Raw genomic sequence first — 24,995 nt, forward strand, 5'->3', positions numbered from 1 at the left:
TGTTTGCTTTACGTCAGTGTTGCCACATTTAGCAGATAAAAAGTAGGTGGTGCCTAGTTAGACTAGAGGGGCAGACAAATAAATTTTAGTATGAGTATGTGTCACACAGCATTTATGATGCACTTATTTTGAAATATTCCTTATGGTTTATCTGATATTTAGCTTAATTGGTCTTCCTGTATTTTATCTGGCAACTTGAGTTTTCTCCCTTTTGTATAAATAAAATAACAAACTCAGTTCAACTTCTTTCTACTCTCTTGAAATTTCACAACATGGAGCTGGCCAGTGGCTCTGCTTTTCATAAGTGAGTGGAGAAATTTGAAGCAAAGGATGAAGAAATATATTTGTGGTAGGGACAGGAATTCTCTCTAAAGATCCATCAAGCCACCGATTGTGATTGCACAGTTTTCTTATTTGCTTTATTCATTTCTCTTAAATACAAAAATAGGGAAGGCTCAACTAAAATGGTAAAGGAAAGCAGACTCTATGAAATCATTATTTTTTCCTTCCTTCATTCAGTACACATTTTGGGACAGTCTACTATCTGTTGGCATTGTTATATAGTGATAATAATATATTCGAATTCTACCTATTTGCATTCAGACTCAGGGTCACTGCATGTGTTTGGGTATTAATGGCTGTTGTTTTGACCAGCAAAGGCTGTAGGTGTCTGTCATGCTTCTTACCTTATATTCAAACAGCAACAGTAGATATAATCCCCATTATTGACAACTAGTGATGCATGTTACCAGAAGTCTTTTAGTTTCACCTCTACAAAACAGCTATATAAAGATTATTGTTATATCAATACCTATATTTTTTGTTAGAGCTGCATCACTACAACACCTCTGCTTCCCCATATCATTAAGTTGAATTATGACTTATTCTGTGTTTTTAGGAGCCAGAGGGTCAAAATACTGTTCCAGAAAACTGCTTCATTTTTTTAGACGTCAAATCACTCCTATCAGTTTCCCTTCTTAATTTTAAGTCATTTTTATCTATTTTGCAGTTTATGGAGAGTCTTATATGTTTTTGATTGGATTCATTCAAATAAGCTGTACAGCTGCTACTATGCCTTGTAATTTTTTTCATTACACTAAAAAGCCTCTTAAATCACCACTACTTAGAATTATATTGAAAATACTTATGATACTTTTATATACAGTGAGCTTAATGCCAGAATGTGAAAGCAAATTGATTGTAGGCAATTCTGTGCTTGAGCACCCCAGAGTAAAAAGAATTATACCAGTAACCCTGGGGACCCGCGGACAACAAGCCTTTCTTTGCACTCAGACAGCCATTGGCAGGTGGAAAAAAATGGAAACGATTGCTCAATTGTTATCTGAAACCATATAAACACATTTTTAATTCAGGGAAATAATTTTTGAAGGAGAAAATCACCTCAAGAGACACTTATGTTTAATGTTTTTAATTTAGTAAAATGAGCGTCAAGGAAAGCGTGTCATCTTTACCATAAGCATTGGAACCTCTTTAAGAGTGTCTGAAACATAGGCTGCCTGCTGTCCAGAGGATTCTTGGGCTGCAGAGGGGCTGGGCCTGGGTTAAAGGAAAAAAAAAAAAAAAACAACCTATGGAGACTTTTTACTTCTGATACCCTGGGCAGAGTGAGAAGTCCTTGGGGCTTTTAGGCAGAGTCTGTAATGACATACACCTCAGTCAACTTGAGGAGCAGCTGACACGCTTGAGTGACCTCAGACTGTAAGGCAAGAGAGTGAATTAACACTTCAGAGAGGGACCTTTGGTCAGGATTATGATCCCTGGTGTCCTGGCTCTTCAGAGTGAAACAGTCAGAGACAAAAAGGGACAAAAGACTGACATTCCAGACTGGATATTAGTAGTCACACTTCCTTCACCCAGCCAGCTTTGCCTGGGAGAGGTACTGGGGACCCTTGAAGGAATTGAAACAAAAGGCTAGATAGACTGTGTTTGCTGCCATCGGCCATGAATGCTTGAAGGGCACGAAAGGGGCACGAAAGCTTAGTGGGCTTGCAGACAATACGGCTCTGAAAGAAAGTGAGGCCTCTCACGTGAAAGCATATTTCCACCAGGGACATGGCCTCAAACACAGAGGTCTACAATTTTTTGGGATGGGTGTGGTGATATCTTGTTTAAACACTCTAGCAAGTGAAGCTTGTCTCGAGATCAGAGGGCAGAGCTAGCCACTAGCTAACCATAGAGGTTTGGAGGTCTGTACTGACAGACCGGAAGTGACATGGCTGGGCCGAGAGAATGTAGGTGGGAGGAGTCGGAGCTCAGTCTCTTTTTAGTCTGAGGATTTTGTAGAGATAAGAGCTCTAGTGGCTGGCTGCTCTGCTTCTCTGACCTTTCAGCTTTCAACCTCTAATATCTGACTCTGGGATTTTATTATTAAGACCTTTTAGAACTTGTCTTACAAATAGGTGCCTCTTAATCCTGCGCTCTTGAAGAGGGTGTTCCGTGCAAGGCCTTACTTCTGACTTCTCACACCTGTCCTTTCCACTATGTTGAGGCTTCAAGACCTGTAGCAGGTGTCCTGCATCTCACAGCCTACCTTTGAATCCTAGTTCCAAAGCTAATGAGCTGTGCAAACTTGGGCAAATTATTCATCCTGTCTGTGGGAACGCTGTGGGTACTATCCTCAAGTGCATCTTCAGTAGCTGGCTGTGGATCTTCAACTCTGGGTGAGTTTTGTTGTTGCATGAACTGAGTAAGCGAAAGTGTGTTAACACAGCTAGGCAAGAAGTACCATTTTCAGATGTATTTATCAAAATGATTTTCATGAACTAAAATAAGGTTCTGGCTGACAAAGTCCCTTGTTCAACCATGCACCCTCAAGAGTCCTCTGGTCCAATGTTTTTCTTTTATAGATAACTACAGCTTCTGGAAGTGGATCCCAAGATTGATATTGACAATGCCATCGACTAACTTCTCTGCCCCTTGTTTTCTAAGGTGTTCTGGTTCTTGACACCATGTAAACTAGACCTGGTCAGAACTTTCAGACCAATTATTAATACAGACCTTTCTTACTAATTTTCACCTGAGGCAGACCCATGTGAATGTATGAATTCCACAGATCATAAACCAATTTTCTCTGAATACTGTATACCTATATGATGAGATTCTTTTACAGTCACACCACTGATTAATCACAGCAGCTCTTGTTGGTCTTTCTAAGAGAGGGCTGCTAAAGTGCTTGACTCACAGAGCAACCTTGACATTTCTCAGCATCAACTTTGTTCTTGAACTTGCCAGAGATTAATCACTTAGCCTCAGACATACCTGGGAAGCATATCATACCCAAGTGACCTTATACTCCTGTTTCCTTCTACAGGCTCCATTCTGTTTCATCATTTCCTTTATGAAATAAATACTCTGTCAACAGTTACTTGGTTGAGTCATATAAGGGCTAATGTAGCACTCTGTTTTGATAAACTGGAACCAGTTGATATCCATGGTATCTGACTGTCCTTTTATTGTTCTACCTAGACCTCTGCTCTCCTAGGCCGGAGTTGAACACGCTTTCACTTGTATTCTTACCATTCATACTGCAGATGGATGCAACTTCCTGTCTGATAGTCTTGAGAATGCATTATGTAGATTGCAGTTCATTTAGACTGCAGCTGCCAGGTTGTGACACACAGAGATTAATCATCATGCCTGGGATAGCTTCATTACTTTGACTACCCATTACATCTTGCTGAGATTATAAAATGTTGTTTTTAATTTACAAGGCCTACACTAGCACTCACTCACCTCTTTGGTTCTATCAGGTCATTGGAAATTACTGTTATTTCTCATAAGTTTTGACTTTGAGACTGGAGCTTTCTAATATAGGATTGAGTAACATGTGTAGAAAAGAAAGCACATCATGTGTTTTATTAGAAGAAACATGAAAATTTACAGGGCATACCTAAAGAGCTGCTGTGGGAATTTCAAAGAGAGAACCAGTGACTGGGACTGGGAATGTTGCACAGTGGCAGAATGCTTGGGTAGCACACAGGAGGCTGTGAATTCAATCAGCTGCATTGCCAGGCAAAGCAAAACAAAAACTTGCATTAAACCTTCTTTCAAAAAAGACACATTATCACAAAAGTATAAAAGATTGCTCTGCGATAGTGAAATAACCAATTTAGCTTTGTCCAAGTGTAAATGTAAAAGCTAAAAGGGAAATTTCTGGTAGAAGAAAATCACTGCATAAATTTGGCTAGCTGAAATTAGGAAGAAATATATTGATTTCCCAAAACCTGTATCTCTATGAGATCGTTACAGAAACAAAAGCAAAATGTTAGGGTGGTTGTCGATGGGACATCTATGTAATACCTCTCCCCAAGAATGTAAGAGATGGAGGATGGGGAGGAGGGTTGTGAAAAGTCCTCTGATTTTCTGTGATGTCGCACATATGAATTTATGCAGCTGTGGTTGTCTCTACAAACTCTTCACAAGATCAGGCCAGCTAAACATTCCATCATGGGGACTGGGAAAAATGACTCAAGAGTTAAGAGCATCTATTGCTCTTCCAGAATAGCTTGATTCTCAGCACCCACATCATATGACTAACAACTGCCTGTAGTTCCAGATTCTCCTTGACCTCTTCATGCATGTAGCTTATACAACCACACTCACACACACACATACACACACAGACACACACACTCACACATGCATTCATGTGCACATACTAGTGCGCACACACATACACAGAGAGGCACAAATGTTGGCGTGTGATTAAACATAAAATGAATCTTTAAAAGAAAAATAATTTTCAGAATGGAGCCTAGGGAGATGGTACTCGTTGCTTTTCCACACAGATTGAGTTCAATTCCCAGGACCCATACTGGGTGGCTTACAACCACCTGTCATTCTACCTCCAGAGGATCCAACACCCTTTTCTGGCTTCTTTGGACAAATAGGCAGTATACACTCACACAAATAAAAGCAAAAGTAAAATTTAAAAAGCCCTGTATATGATTGGGAGAGGTTCATGAGGTCCCACCGCATCTGGGGAGCTTTTTAGCAATTGATGGCTGCTGGGAGACAGAGTCACTTTTCTTTGGGACATGATGGCTACTGGTAGGTTGCCCAGATCCACTGAATGAGTCCACACCTCTGCACATTCAGTCAGCACTAAAAGGAAAGGTGGGTTTAAATTTTAAAAAGAGGTCATGAAATGTTGAGGGGGGTAATGTTGGGAACCTGGAGGGAGTTAGAGGGAGGGATTAGAAAGTGGTTATGACCATGATACATTGTGTACCTGTGGGAGATGTTCAAAGAATAAAAAAAAAAAAAAGAATTCTCAAACTGTTTTCTGGAGGCAGGGATCTGGAGGCTTAAACTACAGCAGAGATCATGGAGGAGTGCTGTTTACTGGCTTGCTCCTCATAGTTTGGTCAGCCTGCTTTCTTATAGAAACCAGGACCACCTGCTCAGGGATGACACCACCCACAGTGAGACAGTTCTTCCCACACCAGCCACCAATAAAGAAAGTGTTCTATAGACTTGTCTACAGGCCAATCTGATGAGGTATTTCTCAATTGAGGTTCCTCTTGTGTAAAGTTGACCAAAAAAAAAAAAAAACCCAACAAAAAACAAAACATAAACAAAAACAACCAAAACAAAACAAAACAAAAAACCCAACTCAGGACAAAGCCAAAACCTCTTTTTAGATGTTCACCAAACATTATATGGCATGTTAGAAGCTGTAAATTTTTTTTATTTAATCCACTGTGTTTATTTTCCACAACATAAAGGTGATATATTTTTGCATTTCCCCAATGCATTTCTCAGTAATAACATAACCACTAAAAATATTTCTGTTTATGTAGGACAATGTTAATATACCTTAGCCAAGGAAAAAGCACACTATTATATACTGAAAGAGGGGAAAAAAGCCTCATTTGTTATCAAGAGGGAGTTGGAAATACAGCAATTATTATACTGCCCTTTCCCTAATTGAACTTAAATTAGTGATTTTATGTTATCAAAGGATATGAAATATGTAGTATGTTACCATAGGAGACAAAAATATTGCTTGCTCATATGTACGTTTATGATGTTAATCTATCTCTCAATGATCTAATATAAAATAAACCATTTGGAAGCAATTTCATTGAAATACTTCCAGAAATGTTGAAATGAAAATATTAATCTTTTGGAAGTGTCATTTGAAAATTTTTTTCATCCCAAGAAGATGGGTTGAGGAGTACTAAGAATAAACATGCAGCCATGAAGACAAAGACCAAGGCATAACGATGTTAACCTATAGCCAAGAATCCTCTTCTTTTCCTCCTCTCTGCTTCCTCTCTCTCCCCCGACAAATATTATGGAAAAGCAACGGTCCACAAAGTATTGTGCCAGGTTTTGTTGTAGAAGAAAGGCCTTATCTGACTGAGTCTGTACACTGGAGAGTTTCCTTAGGGGTGTATTGAATTCTTCAGAGGATGTCTAAGTGTGTTAACAAACCCAGAGGGTCATTCTTAAACCTACTTATGGATAAGAACTTTAGGCTGGTATCTATTCAACGGGTCCTTTCTCTCACACCATGCTTCTTGAGTCATCATACACATGTATAGGAGAGTATTTCAGTGTACTCTCTTATTTCAATATTCACTCTCCTTCTTCACCAATCAATAGACAATAAAGGGGCTAATTTTAGTTCTTCAAGAACATTGACACAGGCATATGTTCCATGTAGACGTGTACAGTAATTCCAAAGAAGTGTAATTAGTTGATGCTGGAAGATGTATAGACTATTCTATCTTTGGGACATGTGTGTGAGTGTATGCGTGTGTTTTCTTTGCTTTTTGATACAGTCTTAAGTTCACAATTCTTGCATCTTAGTTTTCTGCATTTCTCAGTTTCTTAACCATAAGAATAAATACAATATGAATAAAATAAACTCATCAGTTTTTCACCCCACTTAGGAAATATGTAATCAATGATTACTTTATTTACATATTGATCTTAATTACATCATGATCTGGTCTCTGTCTGCCTGTTTCATCTTGTCTTATTCTGTATCTTGAATATTCCTGTTCTTTTCTAATTTAATATTCTTACACACAAGCATTTGTTTCCTATTTTGACATGACTTTATTATAATCTCTGCATTGTTTATGTAGGTCTACTTATTATTAACGTATTTGTTTTTTTCTCTCAAACAAAGCTCTCTGAGAGACCTTGCCTCTTCTGTCTGCTTCTATAGCCTCAGAGCCTAGCATAAGCACCCAGGATACATTTATTGAACAAGTAAACGCATGAGCAAATGAATGCACATAGCAATTTGAAACTTAGAGGAAAGTGGAACAGACAGTCTCTCCCCACCCTCAAAAAATAGAACAAAGTGGAATATTCCAGTTTGGGGAAATATGGTTTGGTCTAAACCCCACATATATCACTGACAAGTGGCAACTTTGTGGAAACTACTTCCTCTCTTGGTGTCTCGGTTTCTAGAAAACAAACATCGCAATGCCATCTATTTGATATTTGTTGCATCTGACAGTGTAACACATCTAAAGTAATATGATTGGTAAATGCTGATAAATGTTCAAACGCTCTGATTTTAAAGACCTTCAGAAATGCTATTATGCACTAGAGTTCATTTTCTTAATTCATTGCATATATTTAAGGGGTACACCACAAATCTTGAAATAGATGCAGATAATGAAATAATTGAATATCAGTGGTAGTTAGAAGCAGGTTGTACTATGGCTCTATACTTTGGGCAGTGTATGAGCCTGCTAACTGACAGCTATTTTGAGGGTTGCGAAAACCATAGAACTCTCCTTCTGGGAGGTTAGCACCAGATATGCCAAATGTCCATGACTCTGTGTGCCTTTACTGACAGAACGGGTCATAGGAGTGCAGCGTGTCCATTTTTACTAGCAGCACAGAGATAAATTAATGAGATGCATCCCTGATGCCTGCCCAACTGACAGCCTCCACAGTGTCAAAAGGTTGCTAGACAGAAATGACAAGACTCTGGCATTTTGGGGACACTTCATGACAGAATTTGATTAAGAATCAAGGTTTATAAGAGGTCTACAGTGATACATCAGTTCATTTGAGCAGATAGACAAATATTCCCTTGCTTCCTTGGAAACTAAGACCTGAGCATCTGTAGCTCAGAACATGCTACATGCTACATGAACATGGAGCTCATCCAGAATGTGTGTCTCACATGAGATCCAGTATGTGCCTTAAAAAGAAGAACCAATACCTACATAGAATCACTAAGCTAAAATCCGATGTTCATGGAAACATCTTGTAAGACATGGTAATTGTATGTAACAGAGGCAGACACCATTAGAAGCTGGCTTGTTGGGCTGCCAGTTTTTGTTTTTGTTGTTGTGCATATTCTCTGAACTGTAAAGGTAAGCATGCTTCTTGCTGTATTTGTGTTGGGAGTATCAGCTCATACTTCTCCATTCATGAGAAAAAGAAGTATTGAGCTCCCAAGGTCTGCGTAGAGGCATGCAGGAAACCTGGATTCATTTTTGTCCTGGGATACATACTACAGATATAAAGTGATGCAAGTGTTTTAATTAGATTTCTTGGTTTTGATTTTGTGGTGCTAAGAATGAAATCAAGGACCTGAACCTAGAAGGCAAGTATTCTATCACAAAGAGACTCCCCAACTATACTAACCCTCTAAAAGGATAAACTCTAGTTCCTAGGATGTTTCTTATCTCTGGTGGTGCCTCTAGCTTATATTTTGGGTTTGGAATGCTCTGGCACTTATAGGTTTGTCTATGACACATTTGAAATACCCATGCTTCCCAACTGCTACTGTTAGCTCCTTGAGTTGACCCTGTCTATATCTTTCAGAGTTTTATGTGTTTAGCAACTGAAGAAGTCAATACAGAAAGGGGTCTAAACAATCTGTCTGCAGCCACACCAGTGTTAATGGGGAGACTGGAGGGTGAGTGCAAAGTCTTTCTGTTCTCAGACCTGCACCTGTCCCTTACAGCCATCTTCATCCATACTAGTGAATCAGTATATGAAACACTCCACTTAATCAGTGTTCTGGCTAATAAAAAGTGCATATGTATCAGTTATAACTTCTTACAAGTCAAAATATTTCAGTAGGGAAACCGAATGTGGCGGGGAGGATAAAATGAAGCAGGGGGACAGCCAAGGTGCCACCAGTGGGATGGCTGGAAGCTTGTCTGCTTTTCTTGGCTCCTAACTGGAGACTGGAAGACTACGTAAGGCAGAGAACAAAGGGAGACCCACTGGTTTAAAAAATGTGATATTGAGTGCCTTTTTAAGCTTAAGAATATGAGCCTGTACAACAGAGACACTGCGAGTGAGATTCAGTTTTGTCAATTCAGAAGATGCCACAAGGCTTTTCAGTGGCTACCGGAGATCACCATGGTCATCAATGCCTGAGTTGAGAGGAAATATTACATTCTTGGCTAAAAGAGGGCTATCTAAGACAAACTTTCTTTGTTTTTTAAATATTTTTAAATGACTGACAGCAGCCAAAGTTCCCCTCCAGTTCTGCAAATGTTTTTATAAAGGACCAGTTTGTGTATGTTTTAAGATTTGTTTGTTTTGGGACCACATGTTCAAAATAAGTCACTATGAAAATAGCTGTAAATGGAGGAACACGACTGTAGTTCAAAATAACCGTTTATATGTTGGCACATTCCTAGACTTTTCCAACCCCTTTCCTAGATTAGAGATGCAGAAAATTTCATATACGTTTACTTACCTACTTGGTGGCCATAGAAAGAGCCAACTCTCAGCCATGACCTGAGTCTTTCTTCTGGACATGCATCACAGATAGTGTCACTAGAGAGCAACTAGAGCAGGGACATATTCGTGTGTGAAAGAGAATATTTATATTTTTAGGAAAACAGAAATCTCAGAATAGTTTCTGGAAATTTAATGAAGATAGTTTAACTGAAAATATTTAAGGATTTATTCTACATATAGCCAACATTCATTGGTGACTATGCCCCAAATTCAGTAAGCACAATAATCTTAGAGGAAAAGGTGGATATGCTTCCTTTAGTTACCTAAGTGGTAAGAACCTCATGAACAAAATGATGTGTTAGGGCTGAGCATGCTTCACTGGCATGATGTTCAAATACCCCAGTGCACGGACCCTCTGTCTAATCACCCAGGAAATGGAGCGAGGGATAGCCTAGAACTGATATTGAGAAGGGACATGGAAAATCTGAGTATTCTTCAAATTTCTGACACAAAGACAAGCACAGGATTCTTGGTTTAGATGGCACTTATGGCTTTGCCTCATTGCTTGAAGCTTCTGACTAATTTGTATCACATCAGGTATGTTAAAGAGGAATTAGAAACTGTATGAGTCTTTCTATGGAATGCCTTTCTCACTCCAAATACAGGATGTTGAAAATGAGTGTCCCTCTTGAAAGAAAGTGTGTTATTGTTTCATTTTAATTAATTATCTTATTTATTTATGATGATGGTTAACAAAGCCATGGCTTCCTGCATACAACTACTCTACTAGCTGAGATATATCAGCCTTGATTTTAAAGCATTTAACATACGAAGGATGTATGCCCATAGCCTCCAGACAGTTCTACAGAGCAGAAATTTTGGAGTAGGGGCACCCCTGGAATTCCTTTTATGAACTGAAAATCTCACAGCCTCATTTTGTCTCAGTGTTTTAAGTTAGTTCCATAGCTTGTATGTCAAAGGTCATCATGATGGGTAAAGAAATAAATTTGGGAAAACATCCAGTAAAACAGATGACACTATGATGACTATTGACAGTGAATGATTTTAAGAGCATGTGTTTTATGGACATTTGGACAAGAGAGTGCCCTAAGAATTGTGTTCCTCTAGGATCGCCCCCCACCTCAACGTGGTGGGCCACTTGTAACACTCCTCCCCCTTACAGACCCATCCCTTTAGCCCAGTTGACTGAAGATCTAGGGCTCTGGGTCCTTTAGCAGTCAGGAAGAGTGAATTTTGCATCAAGATGGCCATGTCCTTCTCCACAAATGCAGGACTGGTCATCTCAATCCTTCTTCCTGGACCTAATAATCTAGACCAGACCTGATATGAACCATTTTACCACAGGTACAAGTAGTTTGGACAGGAGGCATGAGAAAGAAAACTGACACATAGTCAATCTTTTAATCACACAAACACACAAAAGCTTGCTCTTCATAGGGCTCTACTGCTTAACCTCAGGATAGATTCCAATGCTGTGCTGTAGACAAGTGACTCGACTGAGCACAGCAATCATTAACCATCTGATGACCCAGAGGTGATAATTCATAAAGTTTTTTAAACATTTCATCTTTCGACTGTCAAAATCTACATTTGTTAAAATCAGTATTTAGTTTTCCTAGTTTTGTTTTGTTGAGTAAAAGAAGTCTATCTTAATACAGTTATACAAAAGCCTTTCGGCAAATTTAAGGGTAGCCACATAGTGTTGAATTTTTTATGTTTTACCATGAATCCAACAATACAATAGAAAAGTAAAATAATGAATATTTAGGCGCAGAAGCATAAAGAGTAAAGAGAAGTTGTTTAATTTTCTTCCTTTAAGAGTTAAATAAAAACCAAATGATGACGCAGCCACAAGCCAAGGTGGTCAGTCACAATTTTATCTTCTAAGGGTTCTACCACATGGACTTCCCAGCTACCATTCCATTCTGATGACTTCCCCTTGGCTGAGCATGAGTGTTAGGGTTCACCGCCGTGGGCTCACTCATCCATTTAGTGGCTGCTTTAGAAGAAATTTGCCCTTGCCAGAAGCCCTCTTTATACAAAGTTCTTAGCATCTTCTCTGGTGAGAGGAAAGCCATTTACAGCTAAGGTCCAAGAGGCTAGGCTACATATGTGTCAGGCAGCATAACTTGCCATCATCATCCTCGTGGTACTGGTCTTCCAGGCCTGGCAGATGCAATATTCAGTGTGTCCTGGAATCTTACTCCAGACTTCCAGAGAAATGCTAATGCCAGGCAGTCCCAGACAGGTTTGAGGCTCCTACGTGAGGGGCTGTGAAACTAAGTTACCATGAAGCCGAGAAAGCAAATGAAGTCTAAGTTACATTGGGGTCTCTAGGATGTTAAAGAAGCTAACATTGTGTGACATCTGATGAAAAAGTATCTGCACGTAGACATGTTGCTCGTCCAAGAGAGAAGCTACTTGTGCAATAGGCATCAAAGTCTGGGTGGAGCAAGACTACACAAACTCTTCGGAGCTCAGACAATTCTATTATGAGCTCTAGATGCTGGGCACAGAGCTGCAAGATTTGGTGTTTTCTGTCCTGGGGTTTGGCCAGATCATTGGCTGCTATGTTTCCCTTCTTCCATTCTGGAATGGAGACATCTGACTGTGTGTGTTTTATTCTAGGAGAGCTCACAACCAAGAAACTGCCTTACATTTCAGAAGAGTAAAAAGGTGTCTGATGCAAATTCAAGAGGGACAGAGATATAAATCTCTGGGAGGTAAGAAGTCTGCTATCAGAGCTATTGATGCCACAAGGAGACAGACTGAGGGCAGCATTGGAGAGGCTCTAAGGAGAGTTGAGTATCAGATACAGGTAGCATGACATGGGCTCTGAGGAGAGTGATCAAGATCCCCATGGCAGCAGCAGAGGGCCTCTTTTGTGAGGATGGCTGTGGTTTCACAGCAGGAACTCGCAGCCAAGATCTCTGATTCCTTGGGGGTATGGATATGTAAACTCCTTTCCCCAGGTGAGAAATCCTGGTACCTGGAAAACTATTGGCTAGATATTCATAGGCAACATTTCTGCAAGTGCCTGTCTTTAGTTAGACTTGACAGATTGTGTCCTGAGCAGCATCTGGATTCTAACATCCCATTCTTACAAATACACTTAGATTTTAAGTAGTGTTATAACCCTTAAAGACTATAATGCTGTCCTGACTGCATTTTGTATTATGAAATTGGCAAAGTCTTTCAGGAAAATGGAAGGAAGGTTATAACTCAACAGTGACATGTTTGGCTGTTATATTGACAAAACTGACAGACTTGTGAGGGTTTTGTTTTTTTATCGATTGTCAACTAGAGAGACTTTAGAATCACCTAAGACACAAGCATCTTTGCATGCTTATTAGGAATTGTTTACTTTAAATCTTTTGGGGTGGGAAGACCTACTGTAATTGTTGACAATGCCATTCTGAAAGACAGACTAAATATAGAGGAGAAACAGAGGTGAGCAATAGAATTCACCTCTTCAAGCAGTCACTAGGTGACTAGCTGTCTCAGGCTTTGTAGCTTCAGGCTATCCCCTGAAGCCGTGAACTAAAATAAGCCTTCCCCTCCTTAGGTTGCTTTTTTGATGGTGTTTTCTCACAGCAACTAAAAAGTAACAAAGAAATACACTTGAATTTCTTTGATGTAACTGGAACTGAAGCTCCAGCTCATTACAAATGTTGTGTAGAATTTACATGGTCACTTAAATGTTTCCTGCATTTCTACAAAAGAATCTGCAACGAAAGCCATAAATGGGATGTAATTTGTAAGCCTTTCATTAAATAATGATTCTCAGCTGGATGTCTTTAAAGGAATATTAATGCAAACACATGTAACTAGCATTGCAAAAAATTAGCCTTGCTGACTTAGTCTTGAATCAATCATTTTAAGCCATGCATTAGAGTTGCTGCTGATACATTTCTGTCTCAGACAGTTCAGCACATAGTGTGGGATGAACACAGTGGTTTTTAGAGTATGATTTGTGTGAAATGCCCCTAGCATTTCAGGTTTCCTGGGTTTGCAGGGAATGATCAAATCCATATGTAGAGAGTTGGGGATAGAGTTCAGTGGTTGAGTGGTTGCCTGGCATGTTCCAGACCCCAGGTTCAACTTCCAGGACTACAAAACAGAACCAAATAAAGCAAAATAAAACACCATACGTGGAAAAAAAAATGAACTGGCGTTGTTCAAGGTTCAGTGGCTTATTACTAATTTCTTACATGTATGCTATTGGGCACAGAGCTAAGGAATGAGTCAAACTTCATCTAACCTAGAGATGGATTTCTGGATTGGGTCATGGTGTGGGTGTGAATGTGGTATGTTACCATCTCCAAGATCAAATTTTGGTTGCCAAGCTATGAAAATATTATGAGGCATTTTCAAGTTTTCTTTCCCATCATTACTGAACTAGTTCTACAATATTTGCTCTGTGGTTACAGTGTTTATGCATGCATATTTTATTAGACACAAGCTACTACTTTAACAGCAAAGATTAAGTCATCACCAAATGACACTTAAAGATTTAGCTAAAGAAAGATTGGGACAGGCAATAAAGTAGAATTCTAAGGCATTGGATTAGACATGTCTGCTGTTTTCTGAGGAAAACCAATGAAAAGAACTTTCTAGGTTTACAGGTCTGTGGCCACGCCAAGGTCCAAGAGGTTCCCTGTGGAAATCACTGTGTGGAGTCGACACTATATGATTTCGTCTTCCTGCCTTTATCTCACACATGCTCCTCCTCTCCTCTGCTTCCTATTTGAGCAGTTCATTCTTTAAACAAACTTATTTTCTGAGGAATGGATTTGAATAGTTGCCACTTTATGGTGTGGTTTAGCTTGTTTTTTCCTGGTTAGGTTAAGAGTCAAATTTGTAGTCAGTATGCTATACAAACAGAGCTATATCTGACCCACTTCACGGTATCAACATGTATGCTGTTAGATTAATTCCCAAGTCAGTTTCTAGGTGATGTCAGATTGATCCATTTGTTTTAGAATTTCCCACAGACCTTTCACCTAATAATTTTGGTAGTGGTACATGAAGGCTGCCCCAGCCTATTATGTTATGAAAAGATAGTAAAATCTTTCTGAAGGGGTGACAACTAAATTACTAAGTGAGGGCGATTAAAACTATGAAAAAGTAGTCAACTTCACTGAGCAGGCTCAGTGTAACACGAAGGAAATGACAAAACAATTCCAATGAACAAGCATATGCAGAACTTTCAAGGGTATTTTGTGAGTCTATTTTCCATTGTCAAACAGTAAAAAAAAGTCTCCCGGCCCAGGAGTGGTCAAAGCTGCAATGTGGAACAGCTCTATCAAAATGATTAGCAAAAACAGTGCAGCTGCAACTCCCCAGGCACTGGCATATGGTCAGGTGACATCCAGGTCACTTCAGTTTCATTGTAACTGCAAGTGAAATTCCAGTGAAGGTAACTGGTGACAGTTCAATCTTATTAAATAAACAGTATACGTGTACTTCTTCTGATGCAAATATTTAGAGAAAAAAAAACAAATTCTGAAAGTGAATTGTCTTATTACTTTCAGTATGTTTGTTCCGTAACAATCATCAAATTGGTTCCAGTATCTTCAGGAACAAACAGCTAAGGGGCGGGATAGGATAGACAGTTCAGTGATTGAGAGCACGTGTTGCTCTCGAGCCACAGAGTACCTACTATAACCCTGTAACCCCAGTTCCACAGGCTCTGACGCCCTCTTCTGGCCTCCGTGGACACGGCATGCACGTGGTGCACAGACACAGCCAATAAAAAATACCCATGCACATAATGTTAAAATAAACATTTCGAAAAGAACAAATAACGTAATTGAAATAAAACAAAAACAAAGTTTCAGATACGTTTGTTTATACTTCTTTCTGCCTTAGCCTGCTCAGATTCCTCACTGAGAAAACTCCATATGACGCAAGCCATTATCCCAAGTTGAGTGTATAGTTACTCCCCCTCTTGACACATGGAAGGAGGACCAGTTTTGCCTTCAGGGGCTCCTTAAGGGCCTCATTTCTTAACTCTTTTGGGAGATCTTATTAGAGCAAGGGGGTTTGTACTGTAAAAATACCACCATTTGACCTTAGCCTAAAAGATCCTTGAGACTATTTCTTATCTGTCAGTGTCTCTACCTTGTTGTCTAGACAAATGCCCTCCCTACAGTAAATAATCAGATAACAGCTGACTCTGCTAGATGGGTTTGATTAAGTCTAGATACAAATCCGCAGAGCTTGCCTGTGGTGGTTTTTTTGTCAACTCAACGCCGCCATCAGATTGGCCTGTAGACCAGACTGCCTGATGGATGTAGGAAGACCCAGCCCACTGTGGAGTGGGCCATCCCTAGTCAGGTGTTTCTGGGTTGTATAAAAAAAAAATCAAACCGTGCAGCTACGGGAAACAAGCCAATAGACAGCGTTCCTTCATCACCTCTGCTTCAGTTCCTGCAGCAGAGGTGCAGGAGCTTTCTCCTTGAGTTTCTGCTCTGACTTCCTTCGAAGGTGAACGATGATGCAGAAATGAAAAAAAACAAATCCTTCCCCAAGTTGAGTTTTGTCAGTGTTTTTATCACAGCCACAGAAAGCAAGCTAGGGCATTGCTCTTCCTCAGAAGGCAGAAAGTGGCAGTGTTTCCCAGCCCTTAGTTTTTCTCAACATATCCACCGCTGACAGGTTTCCTTACTTTCATAAGCCGCCCAGCTGAAGCTGCAACCCAAACCAGACCAAATCAAACCGCATTAGGAAGAGCCCAGATTTAATGGCTAAAATGCTGCCAGACGATTTTCTGTCCCCTCAGAGGGGAGACTGGGAAGAGAGACTGAAAAACCACAAGTCTGCTTTCTGGGGTGCAATTTAAATACCCCGTGGGAGTGGCCTCGAGTGTCTCTGGGGGAGGAGCCATGGACGGAGGGCTTTCTGGAATGGGGCAGGGTTGATGGGGGAGGGAGAGATGGGGAGGGGGATTGAGGTGGAGCTTCCTCCAGAACACTTCTCCCATTATTATCTCCCATAGATTATTGTTTAGAAGTATGTATTTCATTTTCCACCAAAAAATGTAAAAGGTTTTTCTTGCTTTCTTTTTCTTATGTTCACTAGTCTCCCCAACACCAGTGCGTGGTATATAATGAAGAACACACTTTTTTTTTTGGTGTTTTTTTTGTTTTGTTTTGTTTTGTTTTTCCATACTGAGTTTCTCTGTGCAACAGCTCTGGCTGTTCTGGTACTCGCTCTGTAGACCAGGCTGGCTTTGAACTCACAGAGATCTGTCTGCAGAACTAAAGGACCACATTTTTAAAGAACCAGTTTGTGAAGGGTTGAGATAAAATGCTCTGGACCCATTTCCTTCATGCCATATTTTATTCGATGGCTCAAAATTTACTTTTGCTGGTTGTAAGATCATCTGTGTGTGTTGAGAAAACGTCCTCAATTTCTCCTTTTTAGGTCTTTATCACTTAAATAAAGCAACCAATATCTATTTCTTGCATAGCTAAGAAACACCTCTAGCAAGTTATTTTGTGTATTTGTGGTAGATAGTTAAGTGCTCCACTTAGTACACCCCAAGTCACTCCTACTCCAGAACCCTTCAGATTTCCAGGTCAGGTGCCCATACTGCATGGTCTTCAACTTTCCACTCACTTCCAAGTACACACATAGCCTGTCCTCTGTCCTTCAGATTGCTGGAAGACATTTCAGAGTTAAGCAGCTTTGCTGAAAATGGGAGACTATGAGAGTCATACAACAGACTGCAGGGCCAGCACCCTGGAATGAAGTCTGGTCTTGCCCCATCACAGGCATGGGGTGAGGGGTGGGGCTCACTCTCCAGGCTTTTCTTTAGCTCTGGGTCTTCTGTCTCATTCTTGAGCATGCACCCTCAGCTGTGTCCCTGTTTGCTCTCCTAGGTTCTCTCCTTTCCTGTCTACATGGCCTTCCCACCAAAATGAATACTATCAGAGGACGGTTGAGGCTTAGATATAATTTTACTTTATCAAAATACCATCTCTCTGAAGGAAACATTGTTGTGCGGGCCCTTTCCACAGTGGGCACCTTTCCTTCTAGGTGAGGCCCAATTTTGCTTTTGAAAACTCAAAAAAAAAAACTCGTTAAAAAAGTTTCTCAAATAACAACAAGCAATTCTTCTTTTAGAAATATTCGGATGCATTTAGAGTAAGCCACAAAATGTTTACTTTTCTTTAGAAGGAAGAGCCTGAGGCAGAAGGGAAGGGCCTGGTAAGGTAATAAGACATAAGACTCAGTGGTGCAACCCACCTGTGTGGGTGATGAACTTGATCCTACTGGCACTTTCTGAAGAACTGTCAGACGTGTTCCAGCACTGTCCAAATTAAGTAGATGATCTTTATCTATTTAGGTTTTTACAGTGAAAATAATGACTTTCCAACATTCCCAGTATTGTATGTGTTAGCCTCAGGCCAGTCTCACAGCAGACTGGATGCTGCCATGTTAGCTGGGGTAAATAGTGGGCTCATTGTGCAAAGAGGAAGCTATTAAATATCAGATCTTAGAATCCTGGTTTGCAATCCACCGATTTTACTTGGCTACAAGATCTTGGGCAAAGCAATTTCTTTATTTCTGTGACCTCATGTATCTTAAAAAATGAATAATCAATTATATTAGTTAAAGTCATAAGTTAGTAAAATTGAATTCTCAAGGTATATTCACTTTTGATAAAAGGATATCAAAATAAATATCAACTATCAATCAACAGATTAAATAGGATCAGGGTGCTATTGATATTTGAAGGCAATTTAACTAAGACACAAAATGGTGGAATCAAGCTTTGAATAGGTCCTTCAAACAGAGCAGTGATAAGCAGACTATGTAAATGCAATTTTAAAATGTTGAATGTTGGGATTTTTATCAAACTTTAGATCAAAGAATAATGGCTTACTTCTTCAGCAGTTGGGAGTGGGAAAATATGATAAAAATAATAGAATAATTTTTTAAATAACAAAAAGAGTTTCTCAGGAAGTGTCAGAGTCAATGAAACTTCACCAAATCTTTCTTAAGTCCATTCAGATATACCCAGGCATCTTCAGCGATAGAAACTTAACACTTCTGGGGCATAACCAAGGGTAACAGCAATAGCCTATAATATTTTGGAAGTCTCTTGAATATCCCTGACCAAAAATTCAGTAGGGCTTCTCATGCCTGTTTCTTTTTTCTTCTTCTTCTTCTTTTTTTTTTTTTTTTGGTTTTGCTAGATAGTCTATGACTCCTGGGGAGATCATTTTCAGTCAGCAAGAGTAAAGATTATTTAAACTATACATGTATACACTGACTTACGTGTATTAGACATTTTTAGACAATTAATGCAATTAATGTTATGATTTTTTGACACTTTCAGACATCTTTACTGTTATTTTGCCCTCTTTTTTTTTTTTTGTATTTACCTCCCTACCCCTGTACAACGGAAACCTTCCAATTTCTCATTTCCTATTGTTCCCTCTGCTCACCACCCTACAATGGTCCCTTTTTATTTCTCATTCCCTGTTTTCTGCGGTTATTCCGGGTTACACAGTCATATCTGGAAGAGGGCATCAACTGGTTATACCATGCCGGATAGTTGCCCCCAAACATATGCAACACGCATGCACGCACGCACACACGCACATAATAAGCCATGAATTCGAAAGGAAGCAAGGGAGGGTACTTGGGAAGGTTTGGAAAGAGGAAGGGGAATGGGAAAAGATGAACCCGGCAGGAGCTTGAGAGGTACAGGCTCTTGCACAAGCATGAGAACTGGAGTTCAGACCCCGCACCTGCAGAATGTCAAGTGCGTGCATGAACAACCCACCCCCAAATACTCACGTAAATCCAGTTTCTTAAAATATCGCACATGACACATATCCACCAAATCCTGCAATCAGTTTTCTTTTGTCAGAAATTTCAGAAAGATAGCAAAATGAAAAATGTGCCAAGTGTATCCTAAGAATTATTGTGCATTAGAAATTCTTTTCATTTCAGTGACTTGAAATACCACCAATACAAGACTTTCATAGCTATGAATACAAAGTGAAAACAAAACAAAATGACTTAACTCTCGTAAACACACTTGACCTTGCCAGAGAGCATAGCCTTACAAGCAGGAGTTGATGCTATTTTTTGGTGACTGACCGGAAGATGCCTGTGGCTGTTTCTGTCAGTGAATGTGGACACTGTTCTGATACTCCAACCAGGCAAGCTACTCAGCTTTTCCTGTCCTTGGCAAGTTAGTGACACTTCCGTAATGCTTTTTCATTTCTTCACCTAAAAATAATTCTGATAATTGCTTAGACATACATCAGCACTAAATAATTATAAAACTTCAAGATGCTATTTTCTGTGCTAACCTCACACCAATAAATCATGATATTTCAACCTCGTATCTCTGTTCACCTGCATGTATGTGACACACGTACGTGTATGAACATTTTGCTTGAACATATAAGTAGGAAAATCTCAGGAAGCCTTATGGCCTCTAAGAGTTTATTTCCGTGTAACCAGGGAATCTTGCTTTCCATCTTCAATAACAAAGACTTAAAATGACACCTTTTGCTTTGGTTCAAGTGTTAGTCCTCTTGCAATTACCCCAAGAGAGTTGATACGTCCTGTGACATTAGATGCAATTTGTCAGAAATTCTTGGTTCTAAGAAGGAGAGTTGCTGGTGGGGGCATTGGACACCTGGAGGGCAAGAATAGAGTTAGCATTAACTGACAGAAGATCTCAGAGAAGGGGCCTGGGAGCATCGAGGACATAGATGAATGAGATATAAGTCAGACTCTGAACGCACTGGAATTTTCTTCTTCCTCTTTCCTCAGTAGGTTTTCTGGCATCATGGACGTAGAGAACAAGGAAATAGCAATCACTGTGTACAAGGATGATGCTGCAGTTGGTCAGCTTTGGGTTCCTGTCACAAGATAACGAAAACTCATGATCATGGAAGTTCTACTCTACGGCTCATCCTCTCTTTTTTGGGCTACTGATCAAAGCCGCGCATCATGGTGGGAGTGTAAGACAGAACAGGCTGCTCACTTCCTGAGGCAGAAAGCCAACATTGACAAGCCTGGCTGTGAGTCTGAACACCCTTTCAAGGCACGTTCCCAATGACCTAATCGTCTCTCACTAAGCCTCATTTCTTAAGGACTCAGTGCTGCCCAGGTCACCACCTTGAGAAGCGCATCGTCAGCATGCGGGGTTGGAAAGACACTTCTGCAAGCTACAGCAGAGAAGGGAGAAACTTCCCTGCTGCCTGAGAGGGGAAATGAGAGACCCTGCTCTTTGATCAGGCACAAGGATGAGCCTTCTGCAGTTTCTAAAGGAGGCCAGCGGAGAGTGAATGACTCAGGCAAGACGCGCTAGCCAGTACACTCAGAATGTACAGTGTGATTCGTGTGGAGTCTGCCCATACCTGAGCGCTGAATGTGCCAGTTAAACAGACAGTGAAGCGGGTGGCAAATGACTATTTAAGATGTCCTATTATGCAGTGTAATAATGACTCTTACAAATGTGTCAATGGAAACTAAAAGATGGCAACTTTGAGGTTTCAAGACAAGTCAGGCAGGATAAACAACCAGAGTATCATTTACTTTCAGCTAGAGTCCTAATTCTAATCAACTTGCACATTTTAGTGATGGGAAAAAAGGAAACAGACAATAGTCTCCTTTTTCTCTCTCTCTCTTTCCCTCCCTCCCTCCCTCCCTCCCTCCACCCCTCCCTCTGTCCCTCTCTCTTTCGTGTGTGTGTGTGTGTGTGTGTGTGTGTGTGTGTGTGTGTGTTGTTAGGGGCAGTACCTGTTCTGTGTGGGTATGTGCAGGTGCATGCACTCGTCTGTGCACACGTGGAAGCCACAAACGATGCCAGGTGTCCTCTCCTATTGTTCTTTCACCTTGTCTTTTGAGATAGGCAATCATACTATTTTAGCTCAACTGGCTGGGCAGGACCTGGCTGTCTCCACAGCCCATCAGCCTGATGTTACAGGTATGTATTGTTATCCCCAGCTTTTGCATAGATGCTAGGAATTTGAACTCTGGTCTTCATGCTTGCTCAGCAGTCAAATTACTTTACCCTCTGAGCATTTCTCCAGCCCCAGCCAACAGTCTTAAGAGCCAAAGTGACATCCAGAGTATGGTCCTGAATCACCATGACAATGAAAGATGAGGGCTGATGGTGAGGGGCAGGTGGAGACAGCTTTCATACAACAGTGAACTGTTAAAATATAAAGAAATTGAATAGGGTATTTGATAAAATTTTGACCAAGAAAATAAAGATGCTAGGTTTTTACAGGATATTTGGGTGCTATATGTCATGGTGTTTTGTGTCTGTGTTCCAAGAGACAATCCTAAAACTTTCCTCTCATTTTCAGGGGGTTGAAATGGTAAGCCAGTGTCACGTGGACAGTGCTTATCCCTCACAGGAGTTATAATTGTGTTAAACCCAGGGAGAGGCTCTTGTCTGTGATGAGTATGCAGTAGCCTTCAGGGGTTTCCCATTAGGGAATCTAAATTAAAACTTTCCATAAAAATAGCATCTACCAAGAAAAGACTGTTGGGAACTTGGGAGACTTTAATATCTTTGGAAGTTAAAACTCAGGTAAGGGGTTAGACTTAGACATTCTGGGGCTGATGCATGGGTTCTAGGTAAGAGCAAGATGGTGGCAATCTTCTGAACAGGACCGTTTGGGGAGTGCTCAGGCCTGCTATCTTTGTGACTTGGGCATATGGTCTCAGGTAATAAAAAGGTTATTTAAGATGTCATATTAAACAAAGTAATAATGACCCTTAAAGGGTGTGAATGGAAACTCTCAGGCTATAAGACAAGCCAGGCACTATAAACAGCCACCAACTAGTTTCAGCTAGAGTCCTAATTCTAAACAACTTACACACTTTTAGAGTTACAGGAAAAAAAAGTACTGATATCCAAATAAACAGGGTGAGTACGTGATTAATGTTTTAAAACAGCAAACACTTCACATGTGTGGCATGCCTCTAACAGGCTGGTCAGGAGACCTAGTTTTCATTCCGTCTTCACAGACTGTGTTTTCTTTATTTATTCTTCTTATGTTGGATTCCTCCCTTTTAATTTATCTTTCATCTTGATTTTCTCTAGGGGGCAAAGTGAAAATGTCTAGAATAAGTGAAAAAATCTAAAACAATTACCAAATTTAAGGCTGAGAAATAGCCAACTCAACAACCATAATTTTTCAGCAAGATAAAAATGGCTGATAAAAAGATATTGTTGGTAGCTAAGTTTTTAGATTGAGAAACACCTAAAATTAGGTTTATATTTTCTTTTTTTTAATCTTCCAACAGTTTATTAGAAAGAATGTAGACATTTAAAAAAAATCCCCACTGTCATGAACATAAATTGAGGTTTTCCAGCCAGGGCATAAGCTGAAATCAAAACAGAAAATTAAAAAAAAAATCCAATAGTGTATTAACATTTTCCACTCATTTGCCATACTGACAGTACAAATACAAATCTGGTCTAAAATGTACAGACTCTCAAGCAACAATGTACAGCTTTCTTCGTCCTCCATGCTAAGAGATGTAAGAGCTCAGGGGCCAAACAATACCAAATGTTTAGGCTTCACAAACCATCTAAATTAGGGCATTCACTAGTTTTAGCTAAAATACACCTGAACACTGACAAGTGATCACATACAATAATGTGAAGTACATCTTTTGAAAAATAAACTTTAGTGGAATAACTCTGAAAGGTACACTGGAAGAATGGCAGGGTATCCGTTTAAGATATCAGCCAATTTGTTTCAGCCCCTTCAAGTCCATGGTCTAGGATCTAAAACTAGTTCTCTTTCCCTAAGCTGAGAGCTTCCTAACATGTAAGTAACTGTTATGAAGAAAGAAGACTTAGGTGAAATATGTGTACTCATCAGAGCTGCTCTATCAGTTGCCTAGGATTTCAACTGCTTCATGGAATCCTGGGAAATGTTCATGCATAAGGATATTGCCTTAGCTGACTTAAATTACCCCATACAATGGTACATTATCAACCCTTAGTGAAGCCTTAAAAAAAAAAGGTTGAAAAATGGGTTAAAGGAGGCAAACACAGCATCTGCCTTTAGAACTACCAACTCAGGAATTTTCTCAATTATGGAATCTTGCAGAAGCTTTTTCTTTTTCTCAAAATCCCGGCGACAACAACATTCCTTACTCCAGATCCGGCATTTTTTCGTCATCGCTGTCTTGTGAATCATCATCTGCTCCATCTACTTCAGGTAAATCTACATCCTCATCACCACCCATGTGATCCATCATCTCAGAGAAACGGCCAAAATTGGACATATCTTCATCCGAATCATCCTCCCAGTCTTTCCAGTTGTTGAAGTCCACACTCAGCCAATTGAGCTTTGCCCTCTCCTTTGTTAACCTAGGCCACGACTGGCCCGATTCTCCTTTCCGCAAACAACATAAAATTGATCTGTCCGTTCTTTTATGCTTGGAATCATTTGGATCAATACAATGAAAAAGATCAATTTCATTTAAATGCTTAAAATTAACACTTCCTCCAAGACAACTGAAAGTGAGTTTGGATTTCTCAAAATTTACATTAACATCTTTACTGTCTTCAACACAAAATTCAATGAATACATAGTCCCTTCGATCGTACCACTTTGCAGAAGCAGGCTGCATGGTGACCAGGGCAGGGGGCCAGGCGAACGGGTGGGCGGGCCTCACTGGGGCGGCGGCAGCGTTTTCTGCCCGGTCGAGGCCTCTTCTTGCTCCCCCCGGCGGCGACGGCGGTGGGCTCGACCTCTAGGTTTATATTTTCTAACAACAACAACAAAAAAATCATCCAAAGAAGTACTGAGGCTGAGAAGAGATGGGTCTATTTTACTTCTTATCTTGGGCAGATAAGGAGAATGAGGGCCCCTGAGGAGGAACTTCCTCTCATGGGTTTAAACCATCTTGGCCCAACAGTGCATGTTTTGTATGGTATACTGAGAGCAGAATAAAATCTGGTCGCTAATTCGTTAGGACAAAATGATTAAAACATGTTTCCTACGGATCTAAAAGGCAAAAAAAGGATCTGTTTTTGTTAATTTTTTTCATAATCTGTTGAGTCCAATTTATGCAGCCTGTATATGAATGAGTGTAGGTCCATCCATTGAAGCCCGGTTGACGTACTAAAGGCCACACCTTTAAAGAAAAGGGACTTCCCTTCACCTGTCATCTATCCACTGTCCGCAGCTCCTCATCTAGGGGTGGGATGCAGTGGAGAGGATTGGGAGGTGGGAGGTGGATCTGTGAGAAGCTGGAGGGAAATTGGGGGGTGA

At 40.2% G+C, this 24,995-nt stretch overlaps 1 protein-coding gene and 1 long non-coding RNA gene across 2 annotated transcripts; one reads left to right on the plus strand and one right to left on the minus strand.

The window, feature by feature from the left end:
* The first annotated feature begins 2,312 nt into the window (after window positions 1-2,312).
* On the plus strand, window positions 2,313-21,231 carry LOC110340926. Its single transcript, XR_002382765.2, has 3 exons — window positions 2,313-2,681; window positions 12,346-12,440; window positions 20,521-21,231. It is a non-coding gene; the product is annotated as an uncharacterized LOC110340926 (long non-coding RNA).
* Window positions 21,232-23,841: 2,610 nt separating this feature from the next.
* Window positions 23,842-24,404, minus strand: LOC121134667 (prostaglandin E synthase 3-like). Its single transcript, XM_040733233.1, has one exon. The coding sequence runs from the start codon at window positions 24,349-24,351 to the stop codon at window positions 23,869-23,871; it is 483 nt and encodes a 160-aa protein (XP_040589167.1). The 5' UTR covers window positions 24,352-24,404; the 3' UTR covers window positions 23,842-23,868.
* Window positions 24,405-24,995: the final 591 nt, after the last annotated feature.

This window comes from Mesocricetus auratus, unplaced genomic scaffold, assembly GCF_017639785.1.
Source record: "Mesocricetus auratus isolate SY011 unplaced genomic scaffold, BCM_Maur_2.0 Super-Scaffold_100029, whole genome shotgun sequence".
NCBI lineage: Eukaryota > Metazoa > Chordata > Mammalia > Rodentia > Cricetidae > Mesocricetus > Mesocricetus auratus.